The following is a 14,526-nucleotide window of genomic DNA, read 5'->3' as shown; positions in this document are numbered from 1 at the left end:
TATGAATTTAAATCAGGAAAAAAGAGAGGGAAAAATTCACACGGTGAAACACCTCCCTCTCTCTCTCTTCCTTTTAGTTTTTGCCTTTTATCCATCCTCTAGGAACTAATTTCTGTAATCAGAGAATACATGTCATGTTGTGCTTTCCTTTAAAATTATCTTTAAAAATCTTTCAAATCTTTAAAATCACTGAACTTCAGACCCTAAGGGTAGCAATGTTTTGGGAATGCATACACCTCAAACATCTGAAAGCATTTTGTGATTTATAATGAGAACCCTGTTATCCCACATCATGAATGCACAGCATCCTCAGAACATTTGCATCAGACCATTGCATTTCTCAAAGACAGGTTCATTATGACTGCTCTGAATCACATATAAAACTAGCAAATCTAGTATTTATCAATACTTCAATGGAAATCAAAGATGCTCAAAGTAAAAAAAAAAAATGTTCACAGCACACTTCTGTCTGATTCATAACCATTCAACAGCCCAAAATACTGCTACAGCTGCTGTGAGGGAGATTGGCAAAGAGCACTTTCAAACATCATCATGTTGCCATTTTTTGAGGTTAATGAGAGAAGTAAAAGATAAAAAATATAGACATCAGCATTCAAGAATGTTTCCCTTAACTCACACACATGGTCCTTTGGAGCTCATTTTACATGGCCATTTGTGGGTCAAGCTTTTCATAACAAGTTAATTTCAAATTTCACTGCTCAGCTAATTACATAATTGTAGAATTCTCAGTGGTTGATTGGCACTTTTTTGATTAGTTATGAATCATGTGGGAGGCTTTTGTCCCTGACTCTTTGATTAATAGAGTCTGAAATAAAAATTTGTAAGTATTAGTACAAATACTTACAAGTATATCCAATAATCTGGCTGAGAAATTTGGAGATCAATCAATGGAGACATTTCAAATGGCTTAATCATTGCAGTCCTGGAATTTACAATTTGAATAAATTTCATTATTAGCAATGAACAAATGTTGGAGCTGGATAAATGCACATGAAGCTAGCACTGGTTTCTTAAACAAGGAGGGAGAAAGAGGAAACAATGCAAAAGAAAAAAACAGAAGTCTTATAACACACTGCGATTGAAAAAATTATTCCTCACTCACCCCTCACATTCTTTTTAAGAAGCTGCAGAGGGTTTTCATGAACGCCCAGCATGTCTAAACAAGTTTCACTCAGAAAGAATAAGTTGTAAAAGTTAAATCACCACTCATTTCTTTTGAGCCTGTCTTCAGCTGTGATCTGTGGACCATTAGTTTCTCTTGTCAGGATTAGGTAAAAAAGTACTGTAAGATCAAACTTGAAAAATCCCAACTTTTCTTAAATGTGTTGGAATTACCTATATAAGAACAGTATTTCTTCCAGCAGTAGCCCATACAGTAGATAGCCAACATGGAAACCAGAAACTTCTGGAGCCCATACACCTGTTCATCCACTGTCTTACAGAAGAGATTTGGCACATTTATGTAAGATGCAAAAAACCTAGAGCAAATAGACACAATGAAATGGAACAGTTATGTAGAAAGAAAAACCAAGACTTGCAAACTGTTTTGAACATTTTTTTTCATCCTTCCCAAATCCAGCACAGAGTGAAAGGCAGATATCCTATTTGGCTGGCCTTGTGGCTTTTACTTTCTTTTCATCTGGAATCCCTTGGTTTGTTGACTCATGGTAGTGGCACTCTCAAGACCAAGGACTGCTTTGTTTGACCTAGTGTATTCATCAATATTTGCGTTGTTAATTTCATTATTTTGCAAAGCACCTCGGGATGTATCTCATGAAAGAGGTTACACATAGAAATCCCCAGTCTGCTTTGATTAAAGTTTTCTGACAAGCACATCTCAGATGATAGTTATCAGCTCATTTGCTTTTAAATTACTTCAATCACTGCAGTATTCCAGCTTTTAATATTGATTTGATGCTAACTATCCTTTCATGAACTAATGGATGTATGAAAATTTCATTATACATTATTGAAATATAGATTTTAGATTTATGACTTGATCAATTTCTTTTGCCATATAAATAGCATAGCTTGTATTAAAGATGTGTGTGTGTGTGTATATATAGAAGAAATAATATACATATGCATATATATGTATCTGCATATTTATAAATAAAATAACTTAGGAATTGACTGCTTTTATCTCCAACTTTAACCTGTGGATAAATAGCTGTAATATTTACAGATATGAAACAATGCATCGCTGAAATTATTTAATTGTGTGAATCTAATCTGTCTATTAAATAAAAGCAGTTTGTACCGTAGTACTTAACAGCAGTCTATCATAATTTCATCCTGTATTTATGAAATAACACTTTTCAATAAACCTAGAGCTGAAATACACTGACAGTTAAATAATGAAGAATTCTACAGCATAGAAAACAAGGTTTGTATCTGATGAGAGCTTTATATATTCAGAAGAGTAGCATTTATTTTAGAACTTCAGGATTTGACTCAGTATTTTGGAATTCTATTCAACTTTGGTGTTATTATATAGGTTTACTCTTGGAAATGAAGTCACTTTATCTGATGTCTTTGCCTCCCTGTACGTGGTATTTCTCCCTCAGAATAACTGGCACAGCCCTACAGCAAATACTGCTCACTGGCTCAATCTTGTGGGTTAAGCATAAAGACCAAGAACTTCAGCAGTCAAATCTAGGTTCTTAATGAATATTTAATCAGTTGTTCATGTGGATAAAGAAAAACATACCGTCACCTAACATCTTGGCATATCAGTAGGATTCAGAGCAGAAAAGCTCATAACACCTGCCTCTTCAGCAGCACACCATTTTGTTGTCTTAAAGGGTCAAGCAACTAGACAATAAATAGTAAGAGAAGGAAAAGAGAGAAACTGTCTCTAAGTTGCATTGCGTTGGCTTAGCTATTTTTATTTAGGATGATTTAACTTATTACGTACTTGCTTGAATGTTCGGTGCCTATCTAGATATTTCTATGATGTTCACCATTGTGGAATTATGTATCTAGCATGTCTTCCCAATACCTATGTGTTGTCTTCTACAGGAAATTGATTGCAAACAGTTCGTCATACTTGGTTAATGCCTACTTCTTGGTGATCATTTCTATCTGGCATCTCCAATTCAGTTATCTAGCTGAAATCCTTGCTCAGGTTCTTGTAGTCTCTTCTGTGATGAGACATGCAACTTTTCAAACAAAAAACCATGCATTTGATCATGCTGCTGTGTATTTGTTGAGTATCTCCTCTGACTCCCTCTTTTAATCTGAGTAGTTTGTTATGGTTTTCAAGGTCCTTCATAGCATATCTTTGGCTCTTACTCCGTTGGCATGATCACTCCAACTTCTGATTGGCTAAGGACAGTGTTTTTCAAACACACTAATGCTGTTCTCAGAAACATCTATAACCAAATCACATTCTTTCTACTTTAAAGGTATGTGATGTGTGATGCCAAAAAAATCCCTCAAAACTGGCTAAAATATACCAGACTTTGGAGAGCTGCTGAGTTGGTGAAGATGCTTCCAGTTTCTGGATTCCTCCAACGGCCAGTTGATGGATGAAATTACTGCATAATTTTATACTTAAATTGTAGTAGTTTTCTATTCTGACTGTAGAGAAACTGGAAAAAATATCTCTAACAATTTATGGTAAATTTTTCTAGGCTGTCAGTGTAGAGTAATACAAATAACAGTAAAATATAGATAAAATTATGTAATTTCTAGATTTTTTTTTCTCCCCTTAAATAATGGAGCCCAAATATTAGTGTCTGGAGACATGAATGATACAAACCTCTGAGATACCATTTTAATATAATTTTGTGGGCAGCATGCTCTGAGTTGCCAAAAAGCATTGAGGAGCTTTTCAATATTATGTATTTGGAAACGTGATAAGTTGCCAAAAGTGGCATGAGAACTAAAGGAAATCCACATCCCCAGATATGTGTGCAAATTGTTTCAGATGCAAGCCCTCCCCCCACATCTATTAAAATACCTTCAAGAAATTTATATCAGTAAACTACATATTTGAATTCTTTGCACATCTCCAAAATACAGTGCATCTTTTCAACAAGCATCCTGAACTTGGAATATTAACTGGATCAGTAAAGCAGTGTAACTAAAAACGTCATTTAGACACAACTATTCAAACAGAGAAAACTACAGTATCTCAACAATGTATTCTGAATACAAAAATACAATTGATAAAATGAAAAATTGCTGAGGAGGAAAATATAGTCTTTTATTTACAGCCAATGGTTCCTTAAGAATTTAATTTAAAAATAAATATTTCATTCCACTACAGTAACTTTTACAAAGTTAATCATGTGCACACCTTGTATTCTGAGAAAATGAAAATTTCAGATACATAGTAGAAACACACACACACACATATAATAATAGTGTTAAGGGAGGAGAAAAATCACCTGAATCTATTTAGTTTATTCTTTTAAGACATTTATAACATATTTATTCAAGAACTACCCAAAGGAGATTGATTCCTGAAAAACAAAAAACTTAACCCATACTAATATTCCATTATTTTCGCTGTACATTTTGTGGGATGAAAAATGCAAAGTTGAGCTCAATTCAATTGACAGCAAATATATAAATGCTGAGTGTATGTGTGAACATTCAAGCAAATCTATGATTTTTTTAAAGAAAATCCCATATGGACATAAGAGATTTAAGCATTGTTATGTCTGTGAAACTTGCTAGGTACACAGAGAATATTAATAGCATTGTGAGAGAATTTGCTATTTTGCTACATCTTCAAAGAGAAGTTAACCAGCCAAAGTGGCATGTATTTTTATGGTTTTGAGTCATATGGACATAAGAGAGGGAAGAGTCCCAACAACAATAACGTTCAACAGTGCAACTATTCAACTCAAAATGATTGGAAAGGAAAACAAAAAAAATTTCAAAATCACTAAATGAAACTTGAAAATCATACTATAATCTTACCAAAAACACCTTCCAGAGGCTAAATGTGATTCCTCCCAAAAAGATATTTCTCCATTTTTGTTTTCTATAGCTTCTGAATATGGCGAAGCTTTTAGCTTGTACAGAGAGTAATAGCTGAGTACAATGACAGGGGCAGATTTTCTTCTTGTGGCTGATATACTCCCAAAACTAAAGTGTCATTATAATAAGTATGTATTTTCAAAAAAGTATAAAAATAATTCTGTTTCTCCTGGGCAATATATTGCCAGTTATCAGCTGGGCATTCACAGCTTTGCTGAGAACTCCGACAAGAAATAGTACTTTAACCAATTCTCTGTAAAACGTCCTTACCCAATCCCACCCGGCATGGAGCATGAGTTTTCTCTTCCTTTGCAACAGGTATCACTGATGTTGCAAAACCAGTCCAATATGACAAGAATGCATTTCATTTGACATAGCTTTTCCGAATCTGACACCTGAAAATCTGTTAAATTTCCCTCTCAAGTCTCTCTCTTATCTGAGCTATATGCAGATAAAACAGTGCTGTTCAGGCTACAGTAGTTACAAGTGGGCATGTTGAGCATGCACACCGATTAGATTATTTTACTTGACTAGCACTCAAGGCCCTACTAAGTTTGTCCAAGACAAGCTGGCTTGATTATCTTATATAATATCATCTACTAATTAAAACAAAGAAACCCAAACACCTCAACAGGAAGTTACATGAGGATGGACTTCTTCAAATGAAAATTCACTAAAAAGAAATAGCGAGATTTATATTGTTTCAGTGGCATTTTCTAACAACATTTTCATTTTAGGTACATTACTGAATCTCTTTACTTGGCCCCTGGATAAGTGATGGGAAATATGTATAAAATGTAATGCCAAAACACTCAGGTACATCTCCCACATCACACATACTTCTGGTCTGGAATCAAGCAGAAGTTGGTTACATAACTAAATGCACAAGTTCTGTTTCCTACCCAGTGAGACAGGCTTTTTTGACATAAAATTGTAAGTAACAGAAATGCATGAAAACACTGTACTGATTGTCTAACTCTTTGAAAATGAATTGTGTTCAACTTAGATGAATTATGAAGATTCAACTCATGTAATAAAGCTGCATAAGTCTTTATCATAATTTGGAAGTTAATTGACCTCTCCATACCCAATAGTTAAGTTTTCCTGGACCTTTAGCAACCAGTCTGGTAGCTACATGACTTTGCTTTTAACAAAGAAAGGAGAGGAGAGTTATACAAATCGCTGAGGAAAAACTGTGACAGGGGAGGTGTTCCCCATGCCAGTCTGATGAATTTGAACATTACAGGGAATCTTTAAGGAATGAGATTCATAGCTGAACCTTCTAATTTCTTTACAGCCCTTCTAAAATGCACTGGATTGTAACACAAAATGATCAACAATGAAAAGTAATCAGAAAAAAAAGTATTAGTTTTATGTGGAATGAAAAGAAATCAGTTTTATTCCTTCACCTTCCTGTCAGGTATGAAAGAATAGAGCTGTGACTCTGCTGCATTTTGATTCATTACAGAATGGTATCTTCCTCCCTAAAACCTAGAAGATACCCGTACCACAAAAACTCATTTTAATAAAGACTAAAAAAAAAAAAATATATAAGAACAACATGGCTTTTATCCAGTTTATAGTGATTAGCTGCGAATGGCAATACATTCCTTAAACTACTTTACAACTAAGAAATAACCATCAGGTGCTATACAATATATATGTTTATTTGCTGACTACTGATGCTCAAAGCAGTAGGAAATAATGCTATGTTCTTTGATCTCTACACAGTTTCTGCAGTTTCTACAATACATTTTCTGTGGATAGTTGCTCAGGATGAGCATTTGTCCAACTACAATGGAATGTATTTACAGCATGCCAAATTAGAAAGTAAGAATACTGAACTACAAGCCTGGTCCCTCTGGGAGAAGTCAGAAAGAAAAAGTACCATTTTAAGTTTTCAAATGTGGAATTCATAGATAGACAAAAATTATCTTGGTAAAGATTCAAAAAAAAGACTAAAGAAACACTATCAACAAGTGAACAGCTAATACAGCTACTCTTTCTAAAGTCATTTGAGCTTAAACTATATGGATGCTGTGTGTTAGAGTCAACAGACTACATAAATCTCAGACTGTGTCAGTACTCTTTAGGACTTTGAGCTTATCAAATATATTACAGTTTAATGGGTAACACAAAAACAGCCCACCTGTCATCTTTAGGATGACTTTGTGACCTAGTTAACTTTTAATTGTAGTAAACACAATAGTTATCAGTGATGATGGAATCTGGCCCCATCATTTGGCTCTATGCTACAAGTACTAGTTTATGATTAGGAAAGGCTGAGAACGCAGATGGCATGGCAGCTAAACTCTTCTTATCTCTAGGAAAATATGAAGGTTCCTGGCAGGACAGTACTGGGAAACCTGAAATACAACTGTCTGTTGGGACTTTGTTAATGGATCTCTCTTTCAACAGTTTTTGTAGTCAACATTTTAGTGGTCACCGCACAATAAAAGCATAAGAATACATAAGTGATTCTCTTCACAGGCACAGAAGGAAATTCATATATGAATGGAGAATTTCTGAAATCTATAGAATCTAATTAAAGGATACAAACAACTATATAAAATTTCTGCTATTTTGGAAGAGTCTCCTAGCTTTTGCTTTAATCTGGAAATATAACTATGATCTCTTTCCCTTTTGAAAATATACGGCTGTTGATGATATTTTCCAGCATCTCTTCCAGTAGTCCCTGGGTCAATCTTGGCTCAGGGAATTCAAATGCAGTGTAACTCCAGAGAAGCTGTACTTTTAGGAATTGATGGCTAAAGCAATGATTCCATACCAACAGCCTCATCCTCCATCCACCAGAAGCTCCGAAAGCTCCAAAACCTTTTGAGGCAGATCTTACTGCAGAAAAGAAATCCATTCCCCTTACTGGAATAGTTCAGCGTAATTGTCATAACAGGATTCTAAAAGAGATTTTATTCAGTCCCATGTCCCTATAATGTCCTCTATGGATATTTTGTACTGTGTGGGCCACAGGAATACTTACATAAATAAAAATCCTTGCATATATAAGCAGTATCAGCCTCTATAAAAAGGCTTCATATTACCTCAATATTAGATTGTTGAAGATTAAATTGAGGTGACAAAGTATGAAATGAAATTAAACAGAAATACCTAATGAAAAAAAAAATATAATTGCTGCCTTTGATTTACTCTAAGATGACATCTGTCAGAATCAAACCATGGGAAATGCAGTGCTGATGTACATTGTGGGAAAGCTTATGCTGCTTGATAATGTCCTCCCATGAAGGTGGTGCATTCTGGGTCTAAGTTATCAGTTCAGCATTTTTACTTCATTGTTTCTTAAAACAAATGTTTTTATAAATAGGACTTGCATTTTACAAAGAGGCCCTAATTTTAAAAGCTTGAATTCTATGAGGTATTAAATCAAAATCATTTAAAGCCCGTTGAAGCTTGCCAAATTTACTGAAAATATTAGAGTTCATGTGTATCACATTTACAACAAGTGGAAAAAAAACAGCATCCATTTTAGCAATGTTTCTAAGAATATTTTTTGAATTAAAAAAAATGAAAAAGAAAAGTTCTTGAAGGTGTTTTGAAAAATTGCAAAACCAAGTAATTTTGCTTGCACAACTTTTGAACTTTGTATCTCTAAAACAATTGCATAAAATCATTATGGTTCAAGATCTACTGAGCAGTGGAAACATTTGGTAATGGTATTAACAGGTCATATCTAATAATTCACTAAAAGGAAAGATTGTTATTTAAATTTTGCATCATGTTAGCTGTATCCAAAGTAAACTCCCTTGCATATGCTTAAACCTATGACAAGGAACTAGGGTTTCTGTGAATCCAGAATTTCACATTGTGCAATCCAAATGCCATTTTTTTCAGACCTAGCTTATGAATCTCTAAAACAGTGTTGAATTCCAGAGCATATAAATTTGCTACATTGCAAATAACACAAGATGCATCAGAGATATATTAATTATTTGAAATCCAAATGTTTATAATTAGACAATAGTTTCCTGCATTATGTTGTTCTACATCACACTATTTGCGATATTTTAAATTTAAAATCACAACAAAGAGCTCTTCCACCTTGGATATTTCGTTACAGCTGAGAGGAAAAAAAAGATTAGGTATTTTGACATACTTATTTTTACATTTTTCTGTCTAGAGGAACTATTTGAACTGGTGAGTCAAAGGATATGGGCTACCACTTAGGTACATCTGAACGGAGTCCAATAAGCTGTATTAGACTACACAAACATTTCAGAAAGATGTTCCATCCTGATTTAAAAACATTAGAAAATGGAGAAACTACAACTATCTTTGTTAACTTCTTCCTGTGGTTAAATAGTCTCATTACTAATAATTTGGAATTTATTACTGATTTTAATTTATCTGGTTTTAATTTTTATACTTTTTTTTTTTAATATTTTTCCTGAAATTTACTATCTGGCATTAAGAAATTCTAAAGGTGTTAAAAAAAAAGCAAAACAAAAAAAAGCAAAAACCAAACCCAAACCAAAGCAAAAAACTAAGAAACAAAGAAAAAAAAAAAAAGAGCAAGATCCATAACCATATTGATCGAGACAAGGCCAAGAATGAGCAAAAACTAGGTGGATATGATTTTCTGAAATGATAAGATTAGAATGGTGCCTAAACACAGATTAAGGAGGTGGATTTTCAAAAACACATCAAATAGTGTAATGATACGAATATTTCTAACTTGTTTTGGTGTTTCTGAAATTCCACACCCCGACAAGATTAAGGCATCTATTTTTAAGATATTGACATGAAGCAATGAAGAAACAGTATTACTAAATAAGCAAATACACAGTCTTTCATTGCCGTGTATTCATCAGCTAAGAAAGATCCTTAGATCTAAGAAAGTAACTGCTAACATTTTCCTGGAAAATCAGGGCAATAAGAAGCCTGTATGTCATATGGAAAACAAATTATTCATATTTCATGTAGAAAAAAGTTAGACTGGTCAGAGATACCCTGGCTGTTTATATCTGGTTGGAGGAGATATCCTCAGCAATTCAGAAAGGTTGAGATCCCATGTAAACTTTATCCTTCCTAGAACCACTTAAGGTGTTAAATTACTTTTCTCTCTGCTGAGTATTCCATCAATTCTATTTTAATTTCTGTATGTACAGAAACTGAAGATCATACAGTTTATGTTTTGCTGCCAAAAATTTGTAAGTTAAATACAAAAGTATAATATTCAAGCTATACATTTACAACCCTATAATAAAGCACATGATAAAACATTTACATGGGTTTGTCATGGCAAAATACCTGGGTAGTTTTCATAGATTAATAAAAACATAATGAAAATATAATTTATATTGTCATAATATCTCAAAGATGATAAAAGGTCTTTTATTTTAAAATCAGGAGGTGGTAAGTAAGTGGTAAGTAAGTAAGGTAAAGACCACAAATTATTGATATTTACTCATCTAAACTGAATTCTTCCTAATAATTCAATTTACAAAGAATGTATATAGTGTTCCTGGGTAATATGCACCTACTGAGTAATATGGGTTTTAATAGTACTTTGCTTTACAGACTTTGAAAAGCTTGGCAATAACAGAGTTGAAATCAAAACAAAAAACAGAAAAAAACCCTCTTAAGCCACATCTACTTCGTGGTCACAGAAGTGACTTCTATGTAGTGTAGAGGTATTTTAAATTACATAGCTGGAAAATTTTAACTGTCTAGCTATTGCTGCTTGGCTTAATTTAGTCCACTCTACTTTTACTTCCTTGACAGCAATCTAGGTATGTACCAGAGACTTCTGTTCCATTCAATCTTTTTATTTTCTCTCATTTCTCCTTCTCTCCTTTTATTCCCCCCAAATTAGAAAGCTCGGGGTAAAGTCAGGCACCAAACTAAATGTAAGCTTAAAGCATAACTTTTGGTGACCCCAAGATGAACGCTGGTTGATTCTCACTTTTTATGTCTGTAGTGTCTAAATACTTCATAATTAGACAGCTTACACAGATATATCAGTTAATATCTCTTCTCTAATACATTTTAGTTAAGGTCAGTAGTAGGTGTATCACTGTCACTTCAATCACTGCCTGAAGACACTTCTGGCTATCAGTAGTGGTTTAAGTGTGATATTTAGCTGATGAATTCCATCCAAGAATCCTAAAGTCATGATTAAGAGAATGAATCAAATAGTCTGGGTGAATGCTTTTTTTTCACTTAAAAATAGTTTAACTAGTGTAGAGGATCTGAGTCATGGGTGAAGCTGGAATCAGAATCTCTGTCCTGAGAGGAAAATCAATACAGTTGAAGATGAGGAAGAAAAAATGTCTCTGTGCTATATATCTTTGAATAATCCTGAAAAAATAGCCTAAATTCTCAGAACTTTGGCAAATTGATAACCTGAAAAAATAATTAGAAGTCTGATCAAGGAATGCTTTATATCAATACTTTTAATTTTAATCCCTTTTTATATACATTTTTCAACATTTCAAAATGAAAAGTCAATTTGAACTGAAAAATGAAACTTCACGTTTAGAAATTTTTAAACAGGACCCTTGAATAATTTTAAAACTTTTTTCTATAATATATTTCTAATAAGAATTTTCAAGACCAATCCTTTCTTACAAACAGTGCTACTCTTGTTGATTAATATTTCAAGTAAAACATTTAATTGAAAAATTCCCGATCAAGTCAAATGGCAATACATGCTATCTTCATGACAGATAGAAAACCATATCAAAACTCAACACTTGTTTGTTTAAACACTCATCAGAATTGCCTTGCTTACTGTTGTTCTTTGGCTTTTATAAACGTTATTGCTTCTGTTTTTTATCACTAATAATATTGGAAACAAATGTACTTTACCTATTTGGTGGAAGACAGAAAACTTAAATCTTTGGAATTTTCTTTTTTCTGCAATGGGAATAGTCAAACTACAGATCAGATTATTTTTTCTGGTATATTATTGACTGTTTTAATAAGAATTATGCTTACATATCTTGAGTATATCTGCAGGAGCTAGAAACTCCAAAACACACAAGGGAATCTTGATTCCCTTGGTTTTATTTATGCAGGAATAAGAGACTCATTTAAGAAAGCTGCAATATATGAAATCTTCAAGTGAATTCATGAATGAGGGTCTCCACGACTGCTGTTTTCCTTAATAAATGTACACTTCTAGGGATGACTTTGCCTTAGGTTTCATCACAGTTTCTCTATCTAATTTGCTGTATGGATAACCCATGTCTGTCTCATGCATATTCTTTCCAGCTTCTAAGCAAATGATTAGAACATTTCCCCTATTACCTTTCTGTAGTTTTTTGTTTCACCTAATTTCTCTTCGTAACCAACTTCAGACACCATTGTCATAAAGAAGGGGATTTCTCTTTCATGGATAGCATGTAGAAGTATGTTTTCTCCAGTTTGCTGTTCCTATTTACAGGCTGTTACCTACTTGTATTTAAAAATCACTTTTCTGTTTTACCTTAAATTAACTTCAGCTTCAAGATCTCTCATTCTAACAATCCAAATCCTTAAAATGAGGTAAGAATCTTCAAGTAACAGAGGATATTTTGTAGGGTTTTTTTCAGGCTCTGATTCTATATAGGCAATGGTTATAATGTTATAGGAGGACAGCAAGACTCTTTTATTTCTTCCTCAAGTCTTATTAAAGTATTTTATGTATATATAAAGGTATATCTATATGTATGCTGGACACATTCTTCATACAAATATAGGGGGACAAGAGCAGTGAGATATTCACTGTTTAAAAAAAAGCTTTCAATAGAATTGAAAGCCAGAGATTTAATGGCAAATGTTTAACTCCATGGAGACATGTTGGTGTATTTTAGTTCAATGGATAATGACTAATAAACTCATCATTTTATGGAATTGATATTTTCAATATATACTGAAATAAAAATATACATTTTTATATTTTTTCTTTTGAAGCTCAAGATTTAGGAAATGTTAGGTTAAAACCATAAAAATAATGAATCAGTTATGCCATCAATCATAAAACTAAAGAATTTGAAACTATTCCTTTTCATGTGCAAAATATTGTTTCCATTTCAATGTATGGCATAAGCTGAAGCTTCTATAAAAATATGTCTAGTAAAATACAGCATAAATCTATAATTACATTTAATCAGTTTTAGAAAGATGCATCCAATACTTAGACACTGTAAAATTATTTAGAATCAATTAATTTTACCTAAGTTTCTGCTGAAGTAACAAAAAGCACGATGTAATAGTCTTCTGTGAGTTGAATGGCATATTTGCTCTCATCTACACAAAGCCCTGTAAATAACCTACAGGTTGTTAGTCATTAATTAGCATCCAAAATGCTCATTTTAGCTCTTCCATAATAATGCATTATGCATAGTGTACTTTAAATAACCATTAACAACCAGATGCATTTTAAGCAATGTAAGGAAGAGTTACAGAAAATAATTTTGCCTTCCCATGTAAAAACCTTCTTAGAATTCCCTCCACTGAACATACAGACCCCTCTGAAGGAAATAAAAAGTCTTTAGTGGATTGTCTTGGAACAGATCAGCAAAGAAGAATTCAGTATCTAACATAAGGTGCTCCCTGGGCCATGGGTGCAATAAAGCATCATGCAAGGTATAAAGCCACACTATCATTTTCATCTTCCTTCTTTCAGTTGGCAGTCACATTGGCTTCCTTCTGACGTAGTCTTTCTTTCTGTTAAAGAAAGAGTTTTATTATCATTCTTGTCTGTAACTTTCCATCTTCTCTCAACTTGACATGAACATTTGGTCTTGAAGACTAAGAAGTACTAAACAAGTCACAGTAGATTAGAGTTTCCTTTAACTAAAAAAAAAGAACGCCTGGAGCACTCAAGGAAGGCTCAGCACCAGTTCATTACTTACCGTAGAAAAACTGATCTTGCTTTATCTACACATTTGTCAAATACTGTGTACCTTTAAAAATACACAGCTATGTGAAGACCAGTGCAGCTAGAGAAAACCAGATACATTTCAAATTCGTATGAATCTAATACCTTCTCTTGTCTGGAATGGTTTCTGCTGACATAAAGTCTCTAATTTAGCATTAGCTAGATTCTGTTGTTTAATGACTTCTTCCCAAGCAAGTGTAGTCATTCATGTCTCTGCCGCTTGCCGTGCAACTGATGTGCTCTACTGGGAATAGAAATAATATACTGATTCCTTCATGTATATTTCTTGCCCTTAGTCTCTTGCTTCCTACAGTTTGAGAAATGCCGATCTAACTGATGTGCCTCACACACAGACAAAAAAAGTTTTATCTACAGTGTAAATTATTAGCCTTCTTTTTCTTTTGTATAAAAAAGCCTTGGGAAACAGCAAGAACAAAATCGGGATTTAATCCCTTCTATCATTATTCAACAGAGCAAATGAGATTTTGTAAGGTTTTGAAAAAAATCATACTCAGCCATTGGACAATTATATGCATTGAGCCTCAATGCACTATGAAGCATGTAAGAAAATACAAGAGACTTCAGTGGAAGCAGGGAAAAAAACAGAAAAGCAG

At 33.4% G+C, this 14,526-nt stretch overlaps 1 protein-coding gene across 1 annotated transcript in view; it reads right to left on the bottom strand.

The window, feature by feature from the left end:
- Window positions 1–4,210: 4,210 nt before the first annotated feature.
- The window catches only part of LOC104360805 (formin), a 148,933-nt gene continuing 138,617 nt past the window's right edge, over window positions 4,211–14,526 (bottom strand). The window contains exon 17 of the mRNA XM_032984591.2: window positions 4,211–13,698. Within this exon, the coding sequence (XP_032840482.2) occupies window positions 13,654–13,698 (45 nt within the window). The 3' untranslated portion in view covers window positions 4,211–13,653. The remainder of the gene's footprint in view (window positions 13,699–14,526) is intronic.

Source organism: Tyto alba, unplaced genomic scaffold, assembly GCF_018691265.1.
Source record: "Tyto alba isolate M040663 unplaced genomic scaffold, T.alba_DEE_v4.0 Super-Scaffold_18, whole genome shotgun sequence".
Taxonomy (NCBI): Eukaryota; Metazoa; Chordata; class Aves; order Strigiformes; family Tytonidae; genus Tyto; species Tyto alba.
The sequence above is the reverse complement of the archived record's forward strand: the minus strand, read 5'-3'. Positions and strand labels throughout refer to the sequence as shown.